General features: G+C 37.8%; 2 protein-coding genes across 4 annotated transcripts; one reads left to right on the forward strand and one right to left on the reverse strand.

Annotated features, from left to right (window-relative positions):
- Positions 1-1536: 1536 nt before the first annotated feature.
- Positions 1537-15511, reverse strand: apba2a (amyloid beta (A4) precursor protein-binding, family A, member 2a). Of its 2 annotated transcripts, none has more exons than XM_079603585.1 (12): positions 15369-15511; positions 8500-10080; positions 7660-7722; positions 7495-7534; positions 7173-7318; positions 6963-7049; positions 6500-6682; positions 5167-5346; positions 3877-4089; positions 3682-3801; positions 3339-3479; positions 1537-2558 (listed from the first exon to the last, which is right to left on the reverse strand). In XM_079603585.1, the coding sequence occupies exons 2-12, from the start codon at positions 10048-10050 to the stop codon at positions 2487-2489; spliced, it is 2796 nt and encodes a 931-aa protein (XP_079459711.1). In that variant the 5' UTR covers positions 10051-10080; positions 15369-15511; the 3' UTR covers positions 1537-2486. The 2 variants fall into 2 exon arrangements, with proteins under 2 accessions (XP_079459711.1, XP_079459712.1); XM_079603586.1 differs by having other exon boundaries at positions 7495-7531; positions 15369-15509.
- Positions 15512-17074: 1563 nt separating this feature from the next.
- Positions 17075-24233, forward strand: eif3ja (eukaryotic translation initiation factor 3, subunit Ja). Of its 2 annotated transcripts, none has more exons than XM_079603401.1 (8): positions 17075-17844; positions 17981-18069; positions 18581-18632; positions 20288-20385; positions 20857-20971; positions 21044-21208; positions 21285-21358; positions 23079-24233. In XM_079603401.1, exons 1-8 carry the CDS (start codon positions 17823-17825, stop codon positions 23208-23210), a joined length of 747 nt encoding a protein of 248 aa, XP_079459527.1. In that variant the 5' UTR covers positions 17075-17822; the 3' UTR covers positions 23211-24233. The 2 variants fall into 2 exon arrangements, with proteins under 2 accessions (XP_079459527.1, XP_079459528.1); XM_079603402.1 differs by having other exon boundaries at positions 17771-17844; positions 17981-18225.
- Positions 24234-25202: the final 969 nt, after the last annotated feature.

Below are 25202 nucleotides of genomic sequence, written 5' to 3' on the forward strand. Positions count from 1 at the left end.
CCCCCATATCTGTCTGGTCCCTTGATGGCTGGCTTATAACCTCCATCACCCACTCCACCCCTTGTGTAAGTCTTGTAGTTTCGGGCAATCACCATGAGGTGACCAAGCTTTACCTTTCTAATTCTCCGTGTGCCCCGATAGTCTTGGGGCATCTGTGGCTGGTGCAGCATGGCCCTCATGTGGATTGGTCTGGAAATTCTGTGTTGGCCTGGAGTCAGTCGTGTCTAGCGTCTTGCATGGGTACTGCTTCTTCTCCTGGCTCTGTGTCCTCTGTTTTGCAGGTTGAGGCAGCGGATCTGACCGGGGTCCCAGCGGAGTACTATGATATTCGCCAGGTGTTCAGAAAGTCCCGGGCCACCTCTCTACCTCCCCACCGGCCGTATGACTGCGCTATTGACCTCCTCCCAGGCACTTCTCTCTAGTCTTTTTCCCTGTCTGGTCCAGAAAGAGAGGCTATGGACAAGTACATTCACAATTCTCTCAATGCCGGTCTCATCCGTCCCTCTTCATTGCCTGCTGGTGCAGGGTTCTTCTTTGTCAAGAAGAAGGACGACTCCCTGCGACCCTGCATAGATTATAGGGGTCTTAACGACATCACAATCAAGAACAGGTATCCCTTACCTCTTATGTCGTTTGCCTTTGAGTTGCTGCAAGGAGCCAAGGTCTCACTAAGTTAGACCTTCGCAATGCATATCACTTGGTACGGATTCGTGAGGGGGATAAGTGGAAGACAGCGTTTAATACACCTACGGGACACTACGAGAACTTGGTCCTACCTGTCTCAGTGGTCCCCAAAGGATGGGAAGGTACATGTTTGTGCCTACTTCTCCCATCGACTGAGCCCAGCTGAGCGTAACTACGACATTGGTAACAGTCAACATGGGTGGAATATGCCCATAATTCCCTGCCGGTAGCGTCTACAGTTTTGTCACTATTTCAGTGTTCTGTTGGTTATCAACCTCCTCTGTTACCCTCACATGAACCCAAAGCTGCGGTCCCGTCTGCTTTAGCCTTCGTCCAGCGCTGTCTTCGCACCTGGAGGAAGGCTGAGAAGGTCCTGGCCCAGACCTCTAGAGTCTAGACGAACCAAAGCAGCAGCCGATCGCCTTTGGACTCGTTCCCCTCGTTATGTTTGTGGTCAGAAGGTATGGTTATCCACCAAGGACCTACCTCTCAGGGTGGCCTCCCGAAAGTTGGCTCCCAGGTTCATTGGTCCATACTGCATCACTAAGGTCCTGGGTCCATTGGCGGTTCGTCTCAAGCTTCCTCCTACTCTTGGTCCTCCTACTGTCATGTCGCCGGTCTGATCTGCCTGTTTTCTTTTGTGCGTTGTCTGCGTGGTTGTCTCGGAGCACATGGCTTTGTTTTGACAGTTCGCCGTGCACTCCGCTGTCTTTGTGTTGATTTGTTTCCCCACCCTCTCGTTCCCCACTGCTCTGTTCCCGCACTTGTTATTAATTACCACTCTCTCATTCGTCATCACTGCTCTGCCACACCTGTTATTGATTACCTTCATTGTTCATTTCTCTATTTATTCTACTTGTCGTCTGTCTTGTGCCAGATCATTGTTTTCGCTTCCCACTATGCTTCGACCCAGCCTGTTGATATTGTGCAATTGTGTCTTGTTCAGTCCTGTTTTGAGCCTCCAGTGCCGTTCATTCTCCCTGTTTGTTTTTCTTTTGTGCATCTTCTGTAAATCTCCCCAGGCCTTCTCTATGCTGCCAGCCAGATCTCAGCTCCCCTCTGCCTGGCGCCCCGCTGTTTTCCCGCTGCATGAGCTTTGCACTGTTTTGCCTAATAAGGAATCGGACTTTCAGCGTTCTCTTTTAGTTTGCCTTTTTGCTTTCTGCTGGATTGATCATCTAATTAGTTTAGTTTGTTCCTATCACTATTTTTGGCCTGTTATTCAGTCAATAAACTGTTTTGTTTAAGCCTGCAACTGAATCCCATCTTGACTCCTGATAGCTTCAGAGTGAAAAAAAACACTCAGCACCTCGTTACGCTCATGGCGTTTTAAAAACGTGGCGCTCCCATTGAAAACAATTGAAAAAGTACGCCAGCCGCGTGAAAAAAAGAAGCTTTGGTGGACACACAGCCTTAGTGTAATAACTAGGTAGTAGGTACTAACCCTGAACCTACACCTAAACCTAACCTTAAACCATGTAGTTACCTTATATTACCCAGTACTTTCTTAAGTAAGTGTACTGTAAGTACACATACTGTAAAATAAAGTGCAACCAAAAGGCTTTAACCAAAGGCATTTAACATATAAGACTGTATGAATAATTGCATTAATAATCAAATAACAGCCCCCCTTTGATAAAGTAATTATGTGTGCATGTGTGCATGTTTGCACTCTTTCTAATGATCTTTACATGCAGTCTGCAGCCACATGAAGCAAGATGAATATTTTTCAGCTTTTTTTAGGAGGAGCTGTACATGTTTTTTTTTAACGTTGCAGGAAAAGGTCCCAGGTTTATGATTCCTTATATGTACACCGGAGTCTCTTGACCAGTTAACAATCTGAACATGACGGCTGGCATAGTTTTCATGTTAATCTGTTGAGAAAAAGGAAAGAAACCTCATTTTAATAGCATTCACGTCATTAATAAACTACGTAATACAAATAATTGAATGCAATGCGAGAAAGGATGATGACTAACTGCAAAAAGTAAGGGGTGTAAAGTACTAATTGTTCTTCATAACTGTACAGTTCTTGCGTATTGTTTTGAGGAAATTGTACTTGTACTCGAGTTCAGTCGAAACTGAAAACTGACTCAATTACACTGTCATAACAAAAAAGCATGTATATAATTAGCTTCCAAATTATTATTTAATTTTTTTGTGTTTTTAATTGCTTTTAACGTTTTATTTTAATAATTTTATAACAGTGTTGAAATTATACATGTCATACATTTTCTATTATAGGCATGTTCCTCATCCACACTTACATAATAATACATAATAATACTAATACATAATGCATGTATAAAAAGCCTGTTTCACACTTTTACTCAGAAAAACTTGTAGTTTTTATTAATTTTAGTTCCCTGGTCACTTTATTGGGTACACCTGTTCAGATATATATCTATATATATATTCATACTTATTGAAATAAATGAATCTTAATATTCAAGCACAATTAAATGTGGAAACCATTTAAATGTGTTTTAACTTAACCAAAGAAAGCTTTTGGCTAAAACATTTCTGGCCCTTTAATGGGCTAATATTTGAATGGGCTAATATTTGGGCACAGTATCGCTGTACTTTTACACCCCTTCCAGAGGCTAGATTATTATTATTATAAAACATATACGTAAATATATATAAAGCCGTACCTCTCCTACGGACACTGAAAGGGCGTGGACGATTTTCTCATGCGCCATCGCCACCACACTCTGTCCGTTTATCTCAATTATTCTGTGTCCGACACGCACCCCTCCCCTCTCCGCTATACCTCCACGCATCAGACTACAGATCTGCAATTCAACAACAGGATGACAGAGTAAGATTGCAAAGAAGTCACCTAACTATGCAAATACACAGCAGCTGATTAGATAAGCTAAGTTATTGTAATGAAAACCGCACCTTTTGGTAAAGCATTAGATGTTTGTTGAAGCTGATGTGTGTAATTTTTCTTACTGAGCTATTTTAATGTCTTTCTTGATCCTTGACACTTACTATTCCGTTCTGAACGCTGAAACCGAGCTGGTATTGCAGGTCTGGCCTCTTTACGAGGACAGTAGTAACAGGCGGGCAACTCACTACACTCAGTTTCACCTGAACGTGATTCTTCAAGCCCTGAAACACAAACGTATGTAACCCTGCAATCTAACGACACACGAGTGTTGAATACATGCATAAGAATGTCAAAACCTTGATGATGCCCTGACAGGTGGCGAGAGGCAGGCCCACCAGACTGGTGTCGTTGACGGCCATGATCTGATCGCCCACATTGAGTTTGCCGGAGCGGGCGGCAGGGCTGTTGTTAAGCATGCAGGCCAGGATGACTGTGGGCAGGATTGAGCCCCAGCCCGACTCCACGATCACCATACCCAGTATCTCCCCCTTCTGCTTCTCTAGCTGAAGCTGATGACAAAAAAAATCAGTAAAGAAAGAACTTCAAGGCAAAGAAATTGCCATTCATAAAATTAATATGGGGTGGCAGGTGCTATTTTAAGTATGATGTAGAACGAGGCCAAAAAATCCTCAGATCACGTTTTTTTTTTTGCATTTAGTTTTGCATATACACCAATATATTGGCCTGGCTAATAAATCGGTCAGTATTGAGCAATTATGTGGTTATGGACATCAGGTGATAACCAGGCTCGCTTTTAGCACATTTTGGGTTTCCAATATTTCAATGTATTTCTTTTTTTTTTTATAGCATTTTGTAGTTAATGTTGTGGAAAAGAAACGCACACAAACATTTGATTAATTAAATAAATGTGTGTTTAAATGTTTATATACATATTTATATCATTATAATTACATATATATATATATATATATATATATTAACAAACACACACATATACTCACCCACACAATTATATAAATATAATAGTTACAGTTTATGTGTATATACGCTAATTCACTAGTTTTTATTGTCATAGTTACAGCTTTTTAGCACATTTTAGTTTTCTAACATTCAAATTTTTGATAGCATTTGAATAGCAAATATTGTGAAAAGAAAATAAATACCAGTAGTAAAAATAAATGTTTGATTAATTACAAGCTAATATAAACATTAATAATAATAATATTAATCAAAATGAATTGATGTATCACATGTATGATAAATAATAGACAATTTTAATCAATTAATATATGAAATATATAAAATAATAAATACATATTTATAGTTATATGTTTGTGTTTATTGCCAGTTATAAAATTGTTGAATTAAATTAAATATATTACATTTGTGATAACAAGTATATATTGACTCCCTGATCTTAATTCTACTGGTAGCAGCATTGAGAAACCCAAACTGGTCAACAACTATAGGAAAATGAAAATGTATAGAAAAACATTAGGAAAGACTAGACGAAGGGGATCTGGAATAAACAGGTTTGACTCGCAGGAGCATCGCAACACGTTTGCACAAAAGCAGCTACAATTCAGAGCTGCTATGATCAAGGTTTCCAGTGCTTTAATTATTACCTCTTTAAGGTTTTCAGAATTGGAGAAATGGATGAGGTCGTCATTATACATCTCCTGTGTGTTCAGTATGTCACTGTAGTCTTTCTGGCTGAGGTCCTTGGGATTGATCCCATTGGCTTGGAGGAACTCCTGATAGGCCATGCTGAACGCCTGACCGATGGACTGTGCAATGAGCTGGGCCTGTGGGGGGGGGTGGGGGTTGGGTGGAGAGAGAGAGAGAGAGAGAGAGAGAGAGAGAGAGGGGAGGGGGGGGGGGGGGTGAACCACTCAGCGAGAGGAGGATACTTGAAGACGTGACGACATCTCAGACCGAGAGAGTGCTTGACTCAAAAAAACAATTACATGAGCAGATTTATACAGCTCATTGTCAACACGCTGAAGAATAAATACAAAACTGACTAGAGGTTAGAGGAGCAACGAGCTACAAACCCACAATTATCTTTGCCTACCAATTACACCTGTCAATCACACAGCTATGCACATGCACTGCCTCTTACCTGTTTGTTTAGTAATTATTTAGGCTAATTTGATAATGCTTTCAGCTACCAAAAACAGTGTGTGTTTATCACATGTAACATATTTCTTATTGATTATTATACATTAAATATTTGCTTAGCAATTATTTAGACTAATTTTCTGATATTGATTTCAGCTACCAATTTGATTGTTCTTTTAATTAAATATGAATATAAATAAATTCTTACTGAATATGAAATATTATATGCTTTATAATAATTATTTTACTTTCAGCTTCCAAAAGTGTTCTTAAAAGTTTCTTATTGAATTATAAATATATGTTTGTTTAGTAATTATTTTGGCTAATTTGATAATGCATTCAGTTACCTATACGTATATAATGTTTATTTAGTAAATATTAAATGTTGCTTATTGAATATTAAACATTGCATGTTTGTTCATGAAATGTCCAGGCTAATTTGATATAGCTTTCGGCTAACAATAAAAGCGCAGTACTCTCAGCTAATTTTACTACATTTAAATCCATAATCTTACATTTAAATCTATAAATTCCCCAGAATTCTGCAGATTTCCCCCCCTATAAAATCATTGCATGAAAGCACAAAATATTCCATCTGGGTTTTTGACTAATAATATGTGCGTATATTATAACAATATACTGACAGATAAGTACATAGTAGTTAGGTACCATTCAACACTGATATGATGACAGATTTGTAATGCAGTTTTTGACTGTTAGATTAAAGCTTAAGTAAGTGTGTAAGTAACAAACTGGTACATATTTGTAATTGCACAAATAATGTCATGTCAACCGAAAAAGAAAAGAAGTCAAAAAGTAAATAAAAATAAGTCTCACATCCTCTGACTCAAAGACGTAGCACATCATGCGGTACTGCTTCTGACTCTCTGTGCTGAGGTCTGATTCTGAGCAGTCGAGTGAGGAGGAGTTAGACAGACGGCGCCGGGCCATCAGGACCACCACGCTACCGATGTCTGCGATGTATGAGATGGTGCGGAGCGCGTTGTCCATCATCGTCTCCTGTGAACAGGAGTCAGCCAATGAAAAGTCTGTAAGCATAAATCCTTCACCTTGTTCTGTAATGTCAACATTTTTCTTTTTAAAAGAGCATTTGCCTTTTTATGAGATGGTCAAGTGGAAAGCAGGAGGTATTAAGATAGAAGGGGAAAATGGGATTGGGAATTGACACAGGCCAGAATCAAACCTGCATTACTAGAGCACCGTAACGACGAATATCAGTATCTGCACGATACTGTCAATATATTGATACAATTACCAGGTTTATATGAACTTTACCCACCTGTGTGTCAGCATTGAGCACCTTGATGGCCTTGGTTGAGATGAACAAGTCAATCTCAGTCAAGCTCTGAGCTTCACCCTCTTCAGACTAAAGAACACAGATACACAAAGGTTACAGCGTCATCTAGTGGACTGAGAAAGAACTTCTGAAACCATCTGCTATTTTTTAATGGATATTAAATATATTTGCGTGGAGAATCTTATAAAATACCTTAACAAAGTCCACAGCCTCCTGCGCTTGCTTCATGCGTACGCTTTTAGACGGGTTTCTTTCGGACAACAGCTGGGTAGAGCCGAGGTAGTTTGCAGCAAAGATGATTCCATTGATGAGATCTTCTGGCTCACATGGACCAGGAACTAGAAAACAAATTCAAAGACCAGGATAAACAGCTAGACTCATAAACCACCTGAAATTTGAGCTAATACCCTTAATATGACTCTACTATCAATAATATACCAATGATCAACAAGTGTACATTTTACATTTTTAAAGATTTGTGTCTCGATTGGGTTTAAAATAAAACCAAACTTACTATCCACAAAGCTTGGAAAAGAGGGATTTCTCTGGATCTGCTGAAAAGCAAAACGATAATTAAGGTACAGATCCATTTTCAGGTTACATCTTGCCCCAAAGGATGTATTCTGAGGGACAGAACCGACTCTGAGATTACTGTTCAGCATATAACTAGGTAACTTGCCGGTCTCTTTTGTCCAGGTGGTGGCTCTGTAGTACTACTGTCCTCTGGACTACTTTGAGGAACCTGTCGAAAACATTAAAACAGACAATAATCATATTTTTATATATAGGTACAATTTATAATCTACATGATGATGATGAATGATTATTGAAAAAATCATAAGGCTGTAATGGTAGTGCTATTGTATTAAAAGACCAGTAGCCAATATCTAGTCAGTTGTAGCAGTTACAATTACATCTTTCAAGAGCCCAAAAATGTATTAAACTGTTTAGATTATTTGTGGGTATACATGGAAATGTATACGTTTCAAGAAATAATATGTTTAAGCAGGGGCGAAACAACTGATTTTTTAGGGAATGCAACAAAAAAATGCTGCCCCTGTATATACATATTAGTTGAATTAACACAATTAGCATTAGCATAATGGGAACCAAATGGCTAAAGGTTGCATAAAGGAATGTTGTGCAGAGTGTCACAACCCCTGTAGCCCGAGAAACCTCCCCACGACCTAACAGGGGACAAGAGGTTTGGAGAATGGATGGATGGATGGATATCTTCAAATCTCATTGGTGAGACTTGTCTAATGCTTGTCTAGAAGGAGGCAGGCCACTGGTTGAAATCCAGTGCAATGTAGTTAAGAGTCTCCAAATAAGACAAGAACTGGCTGTCTGATCAACATGCAAAGCTACCATCCACATTTTTTGGCATTTAGGAATGGGTCAATCTGGAATAAATGCTACTACAATAACAAGGATCCATTCAAATGGATCCAAATGTTGCAGTTCCTCTGCAAAGAAAACTCTAAGACTTCTTGACAGTTACCAAATAATTCACAGTTACCTGTTCTTGTCTAGGCCTTGTCTTCTCCTTTTGAACAGGTTTGGCCAAGTCTTTTTGCAGCCATTTGTCTGGGGACTGTACAGGTGTATTAACATGGGCTCTGGATTGGCTGTTTCTCCTGTCTGATGATGTTGAAGAGGCCCTGGAACTGTCAGGAGCCCCTTTCCCATTATTTGTCTGATCAGGCGTCTGATCTTTGTTCCTCCATGAGTTATTTGGAGCAATTTTAAGTTTTGTCTTAACTCCAATCACAATCTGGTCTTCCTCAACATCCCCATAGCTCCTTGTCTCTTTTTCACCCTTTGGTTTGTGATTACAAACTGGATGGTCATGTCCTCTGTTTTTGCTGTCTCCAGGACTTTTACTTTGCCCGTGTAAATGTTTCCCATCTCCGTCCCTGTCGTCCTCTCTAGAGTATTTTAGCAACTGTCTTTTTTTCCAAGCACCTTTGTCCTCTGGATCTGCAAATTTTGCTTTATTGTTGACCCCGCTACTGTCCTGGTAAGCAATGTCTCTGTTGTGTACTCTCTCCGAATGATGCCCTCTAAATCTGAAACTTTGTCTAGTGTCTCCTCTACACTCTCTAACCACTGGTACATCACAATCTTTTGGACAGCCACTAGCACACTCTTCCTGAACGCTTTCCATTCGATTCCTAGGAGCACAACTTGACCCTGGAGGGATATCCCTTGGGTGTTTGGAAATGTCCTGGTTCCTTCTATAGTTACTTACTGAATCACTTTTTTGCCCCAATTTATCATGACTAGATTCTTGGGGACGACTTCTGTTGTCTCTGAGAAAGACTTCAGAACAACTGCCTTTATGTGGGACCTCATTGTTGTTCAACTCCACTTTTTTCCCTACATAATGAAAAAAATCATTGTCTTCTTCTTCACTGTCCTCTTCCACTTCTTCCTCAGTCTCTTCTTCATCCTCCTCATCCTCAGCCATGGGGGCTTGTACGAAGGTCGTCTCTGTGATGGGCTCTGGTCGTTTGTAGACCATCGTTGGTGCATCTTTTTGTGGTACCTTGGAAAAGTCTTCTGAGTGTTTCCAAGCCTCCTCTGGTGTACAGCTATCCTTGACGTCCCGAGATGTGCCTGGACACTCAGCACCATCTGCACCTTCATGGCAGTCCATTCCTTCCATGTAGCTTTCATCCTCTGGACAACAGTGGACATAGTAGGTCATCCTATCTGCTTCAGTCTGCAGTTCCTCATCTTCCTCATAATCACGCTCCTCCTCTTCTTCCCCAGATCCTACATTATCATATTCGGACAGCGAGTCTTCTTCCATGCTATCTGGCTGAAGGGGGCTTTCGCCTGGGTTGGAGTCGTCCCCAGACGCATCACTCAGAAAGGACCCAGCTGGCGTAGGCGAGGAAGGTTGAATGTCCAACTTGTCGTCCCGAAGTTGCTCAGGAATTGGATCAACTCCATCTCCATTGAGCTTTTCACTTCCCTCAGGTGTAGTGCTAGAGGCTGAAGGATTGAGCTCTGAAACAATGGCTCTGGTCGCTGGTGTTCTCATGAGAGCCATGACTAGCTTCATCAGACCCACAGAAGTGGGATTCTGTCAGCCCTGAAAAAAGAAGTGCCAAAAGTGAGTAAACAAATTGGCTTTGATGAGAAAAAACTTTACAGTAGTTGGTGATTGTAAATGGAAACATAATACAGTACATTGTTTATGTCAATCTGATGCAGTCGCTAATGTCATACAGTTGATCAATTCAAAATTTCAGGGACATCTTCTAAGAAAACAACTACTTTTACCTATAACCTACAGTACCTACAATCCATTTTAAGTTATTTTTCCTCTAGATATCCATATGTGGAACATTCTTCATATTAAACCACTAAAATGAATTTAATATCAAAATCACAAGGTGTCTTCATCACAGTGGAAATGGAAGACTAGCTTTTCAATATTAAGGTGTGGTTACAGTAGTGAAATTTCGGGGTCCATTGTCAATAGTGCAGTAATATGAAGCACAGCTCAAACAGAAGTCATTTTCAAACCAAGCAGCTTTTTGTTGGTCAATGTGGTGAATCCATGTGACCAACTTGAACTTGAAATTAGCTTGGGGGGATCTTTCAAACTGCGCCAATATCCAGAACTGATTATAAGGCATCATTCTATATGCAATTTATATCTACACCTTGACTTCCCTGATCTGTATTAAATTTCCTGAGCTGTATTAAAACCTCTGAGGAAAACAACCTCATCCACATCAAGCACAGTACACCACAGCATCAGAGAGACAGATCTGCACAATTCAGCAGGTGTATCAGCAGGAAACATGCTGATATTTTCCTGCACTACAGGGATTTCTCCCTTGATGAGAGGCATCAGATTCCCAGTGGACATACGGATACGGCCTCCAGCTTTTGATTATGTGTCTCACTTAATTTGTCCCTTTAAACAACACAAGCTTGCTTCAACGCAGATGGCCAAATGAGTTTTTAGGATGATATCTTCATAATTATCAAGTTTTTTTTCAGGATGCTGAAAATCAGGCAATCAGGAATCTGGGTAACACCTACCTGCAGAAGTTAAGCAAATGAACAGCCTTTTAAGCATGGCGTAAGTGTCCAAATAGTACTTTTGTAGGCCATTGTATTGCTAAATATTTAAGAATGGAAATTCAGTGGTGGCAGTAGAATGTTTTTTCAGCCACTGTTAAGATTAGCTAAGTTTGCTAATCGATCTGCATTTAATGTGATTTTTCTAAATTTGCAAAGTAAATTGATTCTTATTCCTCATTAATTAGGCAACTCACAGTTTGCAACTTCAGATAAACTGTGGAAATTGGCCCAGACCTTAAAAGAAAAAACAGCAAGCCTAAGCTGAAAACGTGGTCTTGGTTGAAGCATGTAATCGAACACATTAGTATCGCTATTAGATCAGCAAGCAACTTCTAACCGGCCAATATACCCGTCTTCCTTAATGTTCATTTATGTTCAGAAACTGTCAATGAATTTGCAGAGGTTTTTTTTTCTCCCATTTGGTCTAAATTGAGCTTTCTTATTCAGCAATGCATACTGTAAAAGTGCCATCGTTTACTTTTCTGTGAAGCTTATTTAATAAAATAGGTTTGAAATAAACACCATTTTGAGTATTTGGTTGCACTAAAACTTAGGTTTAAATAGATTATCTAAAGTTCCTGAATGTCACTGAATGTCCCCTGTGAATGTTCCCACTCCTTTTGCCCAATACATTTCCATGATATTTCCAGGGTTCACACACATCGTGAACAATACCTTTCCATGACTTTTCAGATAACTCTTGATTATGAGATAATTTGTTTAAGTTCATTTTATAGAGATAATTGTACCCAAAAAGAGCAATTTCAATACAATTTTTAAATATCTTAAATAAATGAGGAAATAATATATTCACTTATTAAAATGCACTGATATTTCCAGGTTTTAAAAGCTTTTTTTTTCATTCACGAATTGAGCAATTTTTTGAAATATTTTAAAAACATAACTCGAAAATGTATAAACAACATAGTAATTTCCATGACTTTCTAATTCTTTAGTCTAGTCCTAGAAACCATACATTTAAAATTCCCTCACTAGTACTACGCATATCTATATTTTCATATTAGGCCTACCTTAAAACCATATTACCTTATGACCAATGTATTTAAAAAAAACAATACAAGGATGTGCCCATATCTGACAAACTAAATGGGCTGGTAAAGGACAATTATACAAATGCACAATCTGTCAAACATGTTGTAATGTAAAGGGATAGTGCAACACCTATCTGCAGGGAGTTTCTGTCTCATCTAAATGCAAATACTTTTATCTGGACACTTCCCTGCTGAAAAACAACAACAACATCTTAAACCAGCCTAAGCAATTAGGTTATTAATGTTAGCCTTAACTGGTTTAAACTGGTCTCCCAACCTGACCAAGCTGGTGTTCAGTTGGATTAGCTGGTCATCAAGCTGGTCTCTAAGTCTGACCAGGTAAAAAGTGTCCCAAACCTCTCTAAACACCCCAACAGACAATAAAAGCGGTTTATGCTGATTTAAGCTGTTTCTTTTTTGGCAAGGTTGTTTGGTCAAATTTGTACAGCTATTGCCCTATATAAACGCTTCGCAAAACATTTTTTCAAATCTGAATTTCAAATATTTTGAAAAGTTTCTAAATTAACCTCCTTCAGCACCAAAATAAGCCTCATATCCAACGGTTTTGACGTCACAATCCATTCTTCCGGTGATCTTGAGCTATGGCAAGCCATTTTGACATTTATTCATTCCCAGATATGAATTCTTGATATCAACAATTACATTTTCACATAAAATGCTAATTCTTGACATCAGAATTAGATTCAACAATGGCAATTTTTGATATCAGGAATTACATTTCAAGTAGTAAAAATGTTAACTCTTGATATCACACTCACAGGGAATACGAAATCTTAATATCAATAATTAAATTTCAACTAGTAAAAACTATAATTCTTGATATCTTTAATTGTATTCTAAAAATTGCATGTATCAGTAATTAGTAATTGCGTGGTTCCTAGTGCAAATGTCTGTTCTTGATATCAACAATTTAATTTTTACTAGTAGGAATTGTATTTCTGATATAAGAAATTGGAATTTCAACTAGTAAGAAATTAATTCTTGATAACAACTGAATTTGAGTGGCAGCCTATGATGACATTTAACTAGTGAAAATATAATTACAGATATCAAGAATGATAGTTTTTACTAATAGAAATGTCATTCTTTAAAACGAGAATTCATATTTCTGCAGTGATTGCATAGTTGTTGACATTAAGAATGCACATTTTTACTAGTGGAAAAGTAATTCCTGATATTAAAATAATTGCCATTGTTACGAGTAGAAATCTAATTCCTGATATAAAGAATTAACATTTTAACTTGTGAACATTGAGTTGTTGATATCAACAATTCATATCCTGCGAATGATTAAAAGTCAAAACAGCTTGCCATATCGAGACTGAATTACTGCAACATTCATCGACGCGGACTCACAGCACAAATGAATCACAAACACAGCTCATACTCCATAAATCATGACCAAAATGCTATTGTTTCTGCACATAACATCATAAGGAGCATGTGCCCGCCTCATATCCAGAGAATATGAAGATACGTCGCCGTTTCAGCGTCATTGAGATGCCACATAAATGTGCACGCGCTTAAAAACTGCACTCACTCACAACGACAAAATAACACGTGGCGATGAGCATCAGCACATTGTGCATTTTGTCTTTTTAGTGCAGGCAGGGGTGCCGCCAGGAATTTTGGGCCCCATGACAAAAAAATTAAATTGGGCCCCCTCCGCGCAGCTGTTGTCACCAGATCTCTAGGACGTACCTGTCCCATCAGATGCTTTACATAACTAATCAAATGCTTGCAACTGTTTTGCTTCTTGTAGTTCAATACTAGTACTAGCACAATATTTAGCCTACTGCTGGTGATTTGTAAATGCAAGTCTGCATACAGTATGCAATTCACTATTTGATGCAAGTTTAAAAGCCACCATAAAAATGTCCTTAAGGCAATCCTTTACAGTCTCAATGTATTTTTATTGAGTTTAAAAAAAAGAAAAACATATATATTTAGTTTTTTTAGAACTTTTTAATCAAAATAAATTAACATCATCATCTCAAAACAATGAAAACAGCTGATTTTTTTTTTTTACTTAACTGCACATATGTCAAAAACAAAATAAAGTTGACGTGTAAAACGGAATTTCCACATCAGGGTTATTACAGTGCTACAAAACTGTGTGTGTGTGTGTGTGTGTGCTTCTAAAAATAAATTGAAATACACCAGTATTCCTGTAATTCTTTTGTCTTTTATGAATTTAATAAACAACTCGTCTATTCTGTCCAAACACACCACGTCATCTACGTCAGGTGCAGGTTTCCATTGCAGTTTTGCGAAATATTTATTTTTCGAATTGCCTGAAAAACCACCTCATGCAAATGTAAAAAAAATTTTTGAGATAAATGGGAGTTATTGCGAAATTGACCTGTTTCCATTGAGCCGATTTTCGATTCGCAATTTCAATTTGCGCAATTTGAAGGGTAATTGAAACGCGGATGACAGACACCACAAAGTTGCATAGTAAAAGAAAATCTGGTTTTCAAAAAACGAAAGAGAGAAAAGAGAGAGAGGAAAGACTAAAGAAAGGGTGTCAATCTGTTAAAGAATTACAGGAATACTGGATTCTAAACCTGAAAGAAATGCCACAATCAAGACCTCGAAGCAGAAATGAGGGAGAAACACCCAGAAACTCCTCACATCTGCCGCTCACAGTATAAGAGTCTTTCCTTGCCATTGATGCTTGAATAAAACGCCTACGTCTCCTTCCGTTAATAATAATAATGTCTAGTGCGGTGGCTGGGATATATAAACCTACCAACGTCCGTTGGCATGATTTTTCAAATGACTTTTCCCGAGAGGAAAATGACGTTTTAGTCAATAGAAACGCGGCTACTGATGATGAGTGCGCTAAGGCAGGACCAAACCATTTCATGCAGATACAGGGGGGTGGATGTTTACTTTTTGGTCAATGGGGATATTTAACTTTGATTTCCAAAATAAGTACAATCAAAGACATCATTAATTTAATTACTATTTGAAATATACTCAATGATGATGAATTATATAGTGTATAATATAATACATTTTTTTAATTACTGTTTACCTATTTGTTGGGGCCCCTGTCAGTCAGGGGCCCTTGGAATCGTCCTAACTTTTCCCCCCTATACGGCGCCCCTGAGTGCAGGTATTATAAAACTGACTAAAATCGAAACGTGTAATAGGCTATATCATTTTAAAACCGACCGACGATCAGCTTTTAAAATGAAGTGCTTACCGAAGCCAGTTTGGCGTCGCTCAACCAAATGAATATCTGTCGTTGTTTTGCTCAGACATTTACTGACCAAATGTTAGGACATGTCTCTCATGAACCACAGATGCTGAGGAACGTGGATGTAGCTTATACACACACACACCCTCAGCATCCCGGGACAGTGAAGCGCTTTATGACTTTTTTTTTAAAGAGACAGTCTAAATCACAGCAACGAAGACTATAGGCTACTGGCAAATAATACATTCTTCAGATTCTTCCTTAACTTAAAAATAATTTATTCCTCTGTGATAAGAGCTCTTACCTGTCTTAAGTCAACAAACTTAAAATATAATACATAGTTATCTTTATCGATCAAATAGCATTTATGTCTAGGAAAAGCTGCACTGAACTGTGTACAGCCAACTACATCACTATACATGTAGTGCATACTTTATAAATTATGTTTCAGTATGCAATATAAACATTGTATATATTGGCTTTATGCCCAGCTGCACTACTTCCTTGAACTTCAGCCAGCTCCTCTGTTTCCTGTCTGCCATTATTGGACAAACTGATTAATCCAGGTGTGTCTGATTATTGTTACTGAGGTCAGGCACACCTGGATTAATCAGTTTGTCCAATAATGGCAGACAGGAAACAAAGGGGCTGGCTGAAGTTCAGGAAGTAGTGCAGCTGGGCATAAAGCCAATTGGGGCTGTGTCCGAAATCACCCCACCCAGTGCACTATTTCAGAGGACATCCATTTATAAGTGGTGTCCAAAATATAGTGGATAGTACGGTGGCCGAGAGAGCTCAACGCGCTGCAACTTAAGAAAACACATGCAAATAGAAAAAAGAACCGCAAATTAAGAAAACATCTTCATCAATTTTACAACACACATGTGCTCCAAATACTCACAACACAACTACATACAGAAGCGCGCTGCAAAAGTTCACAACACAAACAAATACAGAGATGCGCTGCAAGTAGGGTGCGATTTCAGACACAGTTGTAGTATCTTGTCCAAGACCACTTTGTTTCCATTTTGAAATCAGGTTCGATTCCCCAGCGAGTCTAGTAAATTAAAATATTAGAGATAATCCTAATGTAGCCTAGGCTATATCCAACTTATTCAGGGTAAAACTCACATTAAAATTTTCTCTGAGAGATTGATGTGCAGTCCAAAGAGTAAAACAAAGTTCTGTAAATAGTTGGTCATGTAGTTGATCAAATAATTCATATATGTTAAGAACTGTAAAATCATGACAATTTACTTTGCATACAAAAACTATTAAAGACTCCATGAAATCAGTCGATGAGCAGTTGTCATATTGGAACAGAAAGGTTGAGTGGGACATAGGCTATAGAAAGTATTGACAATTGAACCATGAACCTTGGCTGTATCTGAAATCGCCCTTATTCAATATTCCCTATTTAGTTCACTAATATAGTCGGCATCTCTCTGGCAAGACGCAGGATTGGCATGACCCTCACAGGGCATTCTGCTAGCCGTTGAGTGTATTGGTTGTACACTTCTTATTGCAGTGCATTATGGGATTACTTGAGTGCTTACGATTATGGCCCTGTCCCAAATGGCACACTTCATATGCACTTTCGGTCTTGTGTACTCACAATGGCTTCCGCGTGTGCGTGTCCGTTAAGTCCATGAGACTGTAGGGTGTCCCATTTACCGGTAGTCATTTTAGGTTTCAGAAGGGTGCTCACGAGCGCCCCCTTTGCGGTCGGAATACGCCCTCAATGCACACTTTTGCCAAGCCTGCACTGGTGCAAGCTCCGCAGCAGACTTATTTCCGTTACGTCACGAAAGTGCAGACTCAGAGGAAGACCGCCAGTGTTTGGTGCCATTTGGGATAGGGCCTACGTCCCCTATAGACCTTATTCAGAGAAGCACCATGACAGGTGTGAAAGCGAGACTGTGAGGGATAGACTTACCGTGTTTTCAATAGCATCCGCTGTAAAAATCCTAGATCACTCACCATTTTATTTTTTTGTTTACTGAAATTTCTTGGAAAGATATTTTTGCAGTGTTTTGTCAGCAGAACAATCCAAAAACACATTAAACAACAGTAGGCTACAACCCACTGAAGAGATGTATGCTCACAGCCTCGCTTTCATTCCCTTTAAAAAATCAAAGATGGCACTGCAGTGAATAAGGTCTATGGACACACCACCACAAATGGCTGTTCTAAAGAGAATTTGACTGGACAAAATTAGTGTAGTGCAGGATGAGTCATCAATATTTTGGTCCTTTTTCTAGTAGTGAGAGACTAAACTTTAAATGTGTATACATCGGCTAACTGTTAATTTTGTCAACGGTTATGAGTAAATTAGCATAGATGGCCTAAAAGCGAACACACACGGGCTAAATAGGCTTTTATTTTGAAATGTCTTGAAGTCTTCGCGCAGTGCGGTCAGCTTCACTCCCTCGCCTCGTTCCCCTCAGCGACACTGACATCATGGCGGACGCCGATTCTTGGGGTGAGAATTTGTAAAGTTCACCGTTATTTTTCCTTTCTGTCCGTACGAATTCTTATAAATAGGTTTTCTCTAATAAAGTGTCGCCTTAAAGAACGGCTGTCACCAAGCAATCTGTCTAAACACTGTTATTTTCCAGATGCCGATAGTTTCGAGCCGGAGGCGCCCATCAAAAACGCGGCAGTTCTTGACAAATGGGAGGGCGAGGATGAAGACGACGACGTGAAAGTTAGTAACGGATGCTTTGTTTGTCGTTCACAAATCAAAAATGTGTGTTTATTTCTCTAACAATGAAAAAAGTCTCAATCTATCAAGAAGTTACAGTCAGCTAACTCTAGCTAGCTACTCTTGCTAACTCAACAGTGTCAAAACAGCGTGGTGATGGTGAGTCTAAATATGTGTCCAGTTAGTATTAGCAGCATAGGCGTTCACCTGCTTAAAGACATAGTCTTAAGTTAATAAGTGTAATTATAATGACTAATTCCATGCTAAAGGCATGTCTTTACTTACAGTGAGTAATTAATTTACTGTGCTTAGCCTTTTCACAGCAGAACACTAATGTCATCTGTTGTTTATCTCAAATTGATCATGCTGTCTCAAAATAGCCAGCCTTCATAAGAGGAGAGATTGATCTTATTAATGTGGAAAGAAAAGATCTCCAGCTAACGTTAGTGTTATGCTACCTACCACCATGAACCATTTAAATTTGTGGTTTGAAATGCATTTTTATCTCATGTAGGATAATTGGGATGACGATGAAGAGGAAGAAAAGGTGGAGGAAAAAAAGTCAGGTACAGTGATATGAAATTAATAAGTTGGTATTTGGCAAACTGTCAACGTTCAGGATAACATATTTAAGCCTATGTATGTATCTTTACCTCTTGTAATTGATTATAGCAGTCAACTTGTATAGTTATGCGTGTGACAGATTAATTTTTAGTGTAGATTTCTCGTTCATAGTCAATTAATCTGGTGCTATTTAAAGGAACACTCCGACTTTTTGGGACTTTAGCCTATTCACCTTATCCCCCAGAGTTAGATAAGTCCATACATACCTTTTTCATCTCCGTGCGTGCTATAAGTCTGTTTGACGCACCCACCGCTAGCCTAGCTTAGCACAAAGACTGGATGTGAATGGTTGCAGCTAGCATACTAATCCAAATAAGTGACAAAATAAAACAAACATTTTCCTATTTACATGTTGTGATTTGTATAGTCACAGAGTGTACAAAAAACAAAGTCACATGAGACACAGACATATTTTAACTGTATAAATACTGGGAACTATATTCTCTGAAGGCGAAGCACTGCTACTTGGGCGGATTGATAACCGCAGCACCTGAGACGCGCCGTGGTGAGGAGCAGAGAGTTCGTTCAGAGTTTGGGTAACAGAGTCAGCAATTTATAAATAGTAAAAGCGTAGTTTACAATCATGGATTTTCGCTGTATTGTAAAGAACTGTGACAATAAACAGGGGAGACCATGCAGGTATACCATGATGTTTCATAGAATTCCAACTAAAAACGCTGACCGGATGAAGAAATGGTTACTTGCTCTGGATATTGATCAAAACACACCTAATGAGATTATCAAGGGACATTATGTTTGCTCGGTACATTTCACTGAGGACGACTATTTTAAAAAAATGGAATACAGCCATCCCATCGATATCACATACAGGACAAAGTGGAGCGGCTGCGGTAAGTGTTCCGTTATATTTTTAAATGTTTAGCCTAACGTTACTGTAACAGTGCTTAGATCTAATGTAACGTTAGTGACACTATTATATGAATAGGGTGGTAACTACTATTGCAGTTGTTTACGGGCTCCATGTATCCCCTGTAATGTTAGTATTGTTGCCTCGAACGCGCTCTGTCGTCCCAGTAAACACTTGAGCGGAGCTAGAGCTCACGTTGGTTTTGTTGACAGAAGAAACAACGGCGCGTCTCAGGTGCTGCGGTTATCACTCCGCCCAAGTAGCAGTGCTTCGCCTTCAGAGAATATAGTTCCCAGTATTTATACGGTTAAAATATGTCTGTGTCTCATGTGACTTTGTTTTTTGTACACTCTGTGACTATACAAATCACAACATGTAAATAGGAAAATGTTTGTTTTATTTTGTCACTTATTTGGATTAGTATGCTAGCTGCAACCATTCACATCCAGTCTTTGTGCTAAGCTAGGCTAGCGGTGGGTGCGTCAAACAGACTTATAGCACGCACGGAGATGAAAAAGGTATGTATGGACTTATCTAACTCTGGGGGATAAGGTGAATAGGCTAAAGTCCCAAAAAGTCGGAGTGTTCCTTTAAACTACATGCATAATTATAAGAGAATTACAAAAATGTTTTAAACTGCTTGAAAATTATGCACATTTACATGCACATTCTTTACTTCAAGTTGGAAAGTTAAAGTTTGAGTTTTAATTGTGTATTTTTCATATATAGAGGCTGAGGCTAAACCTACAGAAAAGAAGAAACTAAGTGAAAAGATAAAAGAAAAGGAAAATTTAGAAAGAAAAAAACAAGAGGAGCTCAAAAAACAAGTAAGTTAAGACATGGCAGCTTTTCATTTGTTTAATTTTTTTAAGTTTTTTTTAACTAGTTTAATATTTAATTTACATTGTGACACGTTGACAGCTTGTTTTGTTTTTTTAAAGAAATGTTTCTTGAGCATCAAATCATCATATTAGAAATATTTCTGAAGGATCATGTGACACTGAAGTATGCTAAATAAATTTAATAAAATAGAAAACACTTGTTTTAAATTGAAATATTTGACAATATTACTGTTTTTACTGTACTTTTATCTAATAACTAAACATTTAAAAAATCGTAATGACTCCAAACTTTTTAATAGTAGTGTAGATAAATGTATATATATTATGTTAACTCGTACCTTTATTAATAGCATAAGTATAGAATAGAATGAGGCATTTATATAGCGCGATAATAAACAAGTCTGATAGAAGGATGTATTAAGACTTTCACTAAGCTTAATTGTAATGTTTTAACAGTTAGAGTCATCAAAAGACAGCACAGAACTCACACCAGAAGAGGAGCAGGCAGAAAAACTTAGAGTGCAAAAACTACAGGAGGATTCAGACTTAGAACTAGCAAAAGAGGCATTCGGTAAGTGCTTTCAGTATCTCCATATCCACATTTTTACATTTTGCATTTTTAAACTTTTAATCTCTTTTGTAGGTGTAGTATCAAATAATGTTACAGGAATTGATGCGATGAGTCCCTCTTCAAAAGAAGACTTCACAGAGTTTGAGCGGTTGCTAAAAGAAAAAATATCTCCCTATGAGAAGTCTATACACTATTCCAGCTTTTTAGAGACGCTGTTTAGGGACCTGTGTCTTTCATGTAAGTATGCCCCATTTTTGATGGTTCTTCATTTATTCTTAATGTAAATCACGAATGATTCCAATCGGTTTTGCAGTGGAAGTTGATGACTTGAAGAAAATTAGCAACTCACTGACAGTGTTACTAAGTGAAAAGCAGAAGCAAGAAAAGGTATGAAATCCATTTAATTCCAAACATTAACTAACTGAACTGTTTATATATATATATATATATATATCACACACACACACTCACTCTCGCTGTCAAGCGGAAATCTCGTATGTCTAAATTCGCTACTTTTTAAAATTAAAATAATTAAACATGGTGTTGTCAAAGTTGATTTTGTGGCTTTGTATATCGTCAGACACTTGCATCTTTATGGTATTTATGTTTTTACCAAAATCAAGCTCAAATGCTGCAAGTTTTGGTCAAGTGTTTTGTCCGTCATTAGAACGGCATCTGAGGCAGTCAGTGCATCGTATTGTTTCAACTTACAGGTTATGAAGTTTATTGTATCTGTAGTATGTGGGTAATTTGGCCAGAATATCATGTTATTAAAGACAAAGTGATAATACTGGGCCTAAAACTTTTTTTTCCACACCTGCCAATTATCGGTCATAAATATTTCTTCTTTTTTTAGGGAAGTGAGTGATTGTTCTTTCTTTCGTTGTTTGATTAACATTTAACCCTCATGTGGTGTTCAAAACCCTATAACACCTGTGTTGTTCCCGGTCAAAAATGACCGGCCCATAAAAAAAAAACGTATAAATCACTCATTATACCATATTTAATCTTTTTGTCAACTTGTTCTCTTTCAATTAGGACTGGTTTTATATTTCTGTTTGCATCTGATTAATCGTGGGCCTCATTTATCTGAGAGTAGGCATTTCATTTTTTGAGTAATTTATAAGCAATTTTTTATAGGTCGGTCATTTTTGACCGGGAACACCACAAGTGTGACTATGTGCCATATTTTTTACAAAACAAAAGTTTCAAAACAAAATTCCTGGTGAAACATTAGAGTAGACTAGTGTGATCAACAGTAGCCATTTTTTTCATATTTCCAAATTTACTCATAAATTATTTGTTTTTTACTCAAAAAATTAGATGCCTACTCTCAGATAAATGAGGCCCACGATTAATCAGATGCAAACAGAAATATAAAACCAGTCCTAATTGAAAGAGAACAAGTTGACAAAAAGATTAAATCCAAGATTGGGTGTAAATATGGTATAATGAGTGATTTATAAGCTATTTTTATAGGCCGGTCATTTTTGACCGGGAACACCACAAGTGTGACTGTGCCATTTTTTACAAAACAAAAGTTTCAAAACAAAATTCCTGGTGAAACATTAGAGTAGACTAGTGTGATCAACAGTAGCCATAAAAAAATAAAAATAATAATATTTCCAAATTTACGCATAAATTATTAGTTTTTTACTCAAAAAATTAGATGCCTACTCTCAGATAAATGAGGCCCACGATTAATCAGATGCAAACAGAAATATAAAACCAGTCCTAATTGAAAGAGAACAAGTTGACAAAAAGATTGAATCCAACATTGGGTAAAAATATGGTATAATGAGTGATTTATAAGCAATTTTTTATAGGCCGGTCATTTTTGACCGGGAACACCACAAGTGTAACAAGGTAACAAAAACCCCCAAAAAAAAAAGAAAATTTTCAAAAAAAAGAAGAGATTTAGTTATACTGTTTGGGAACAAAGTCACTAAGTTTCAGTCCAAAGCGATAACATTAACTAGTATTTTCGGGGAAAAGAAAATCTTCTTAGGGTCAAATTGACCCGAACATCACATGATTAAAAACATTACATTTAATATCATTTTTTTTTTTTAGGCATAAATGTTTTTTTGTTTTTTTTGTTCAATAGGCAAACAAAGGTAAAAAGAAAAAGAAGGGAGTTATACCAGGAGGAGGTTTTAAAGCCAAGCTGAAAGATGATCTGGCAGACTACGGGGAGTTTGATGGCGGTTATGCACAAGACTACGAGGATTTCATGTGACCAAGGCTTAACCGACTGATAACTTTTGCTGGTTGCTGAACCATACACCTTAACAGCATGACCTTACCCCACAGTCAGGCCCACTACCAGAACCATGCTAGAAAACTCTGAACGCCATCCCACGCAATGCACACTCTCCCCTCAAAGAGGTTTATGCAGAGAATGAATAACTGAGGTATTTTTCTCTGTTGTGAATTTAGGTCAATGTTTGTCGGAATAAAACCGATAAAAAGGGGCTCCTCCTTGCAAATGTGATCAATTAATCGTGACCGTCCAGGATTATATGAACAGAGTGTTATTGTTCGGTAACTTCTACTTGGAAATAAATGACATTCTATGCAAATTTCTTTCCGTATTGATCTCCATGTCGTTCGATTCGCTTCGGGCGCTATCCTTGTTGAATGGGATGTTCCTTTTGCAAACCAGGCCGATTGAGACGACCTATACAACCTGAAGTGATGATATCTAAGTAGTCACATGGTTCATAAATCATGTCTACAATCAAACGATTCATTTTAATTGTGTTGTTCATAGACGATAGTGAGCTCAATTGTTTAGATAAGTAAATCTAGAGTGTAGCATACCTAATGTAGGCATAATACATTGGAAATAACGCCTTTTCGTTTGTAGCTCGTATTGCATTCCATGTGAAGTCTAAGACCAAAAGTATCACTAAATGAACCGGTTTTGAAGATACATTGCAGCATTATTAGGATTACCTCAATTTTTGCAGAGAAAAGCATGAGAAGAAGTACAAATAACTCGTGTTTTCATTGCAGCACGTTATGCAGTTGCTCATTTGACCTCAACCATGCCAGCAAAGAATGAGTGAATCTTCTGCTGATGCTGAATAAGGGACTGAACGTTGATGTAGGGTCTTTTCAGGCATCGTTTGGCTTTCCATTTTCTTGACAACTTTAAGTGTGGTAGACATGCTCTAAAGAGACTTACGATCAGCAAAGCCGATAATAGGACTCTGCACTGTTTTATAAAGATCTAATTTAATAAAAGTTGCTTATAATTCATCAGTTTTACTGTCTTTTTTTCTTCTTCTGTATTATGTCTGTATATCTGTAACCATTGTACATTCTTTGCTGAGAAACAATTATTTGGTAATTTACAGAATCCTGTTGATCAGGCTTCAAGCTTGAAATGTAAATCCACCGTATAGATCCTATTGTGAAAGATTCGTCCTGTACATTGAATTTGTTAAAACTATGTCTGGCCAAGTTATGTTTCAAATTTGAAGTTGGTGTCATGAAAATTGAGATTTTGTATTAGATTTAGTTTAGGCACTAATTCAAATTATGATTACCTATTGTATGATGATTACTAAAATATGTGATTAAAAAGGCAAAAATAGTTAGCCAAGTGTCCTGCTAGCTCTAACAGGTTAAAGAGATGTTCACCCAAAATTGAAATTATCATCATTTACTCACCCTGTCATTTCAAACTTGTAAGTCTTTTGTTAATCTTTGGAACACAAATGAAAATCTTTTTGATGAAATCTGAGATATTTCTGTCCCTCCATTCAAAGTCTACGCAACTACCACTTTGACGCTTCAAAAAGTTCATAAAGAGATTGTAAGAGTAATCCATAAGAATTGAGCGGTTTACTTCCAAATTTCTGAAGAGACATGATCGCTTTATATGATGAACCGATTGAATTTAGGCTTTTATTCACATATAAATCAACTCGCATCAGTTGTGGTAAACAGAGGCTCAAGCATGTTCTTTCTCGTGTTGCGCATCACGTTGAGCTTCTGTTTACATTCGCTGATCAATGTTTACATGTGAAAGCTTAAATTAAATCTGTTCATCATATAAAAAGCAGTTGTGTCTCTTTCAGGAAATTTGGACTAAACCGCTCAATTCATATGTATTAGTTTTACAATCTCGTTATGAACTTTCTAAAGCGTCAAAGTGGTAGTTGCATAGCTGTCAATGGAGGGACAGAAATCTCTGATTTCATTAAAAAGATCTTCATTTGTG

The sequence above is a fragment of the Phoxinus phoxinus genome, assembly GCF_949152265.1.
Source record: "Phoxinus phoxinus genome assembly, chromosome: 25".
Taxonomy (NCBI): domain Eukaryota; kingdom Metazoa; phylum Chordata; class Actinopteri; order Cypriniformes; family Leuciscidae; genus Phoxinus; species Phoxinus phoxinus.

Bases quoted from the DNA above. Each gene is read 5' to 3' on its own strand.
- eif3ja (XM_079603401.1), top strand. From the start codon at position 17,823: ATGGCGGACGCCGATTCTTGGG. The intron at 18,633-20,287 runs GTACAGTGATAT...TTTCATATATAG, and splicing joins GGTGGAGGAAAAAAAGTCAG to AGGCTGAGGCTAAACCTACA. The intron at 20,386-20,856 runs GTAAGTTAAGAC...ATGTTTTAACAG, and splicing joins AAGAGGAGCTCAAAAAACAA to TTAGAGTCATCAAAAGACAG.
- apba2a (XM_079603585.1), bottom strand. From the start codon at position 10,050: ATGAAGCTAGTCATGGCTCTCATGAGAACACCAGCGACCAGAGCCATT. The intron at 7,050-7,172 runs GTATTTTATAAG...TGTGTTCTTTAG, and splicing joins AGGCTGTGGACTTTGTTAAG to TCTGAAGAGGGTGAAGCTCA. The intron at 3,802-3,876 runs GTTTTGACATTC...TTTGTGTTTCAG, and splicing joins CCTGTCAGGGCATCATCAAG to GGCTTGAAGAATCACGTTCA.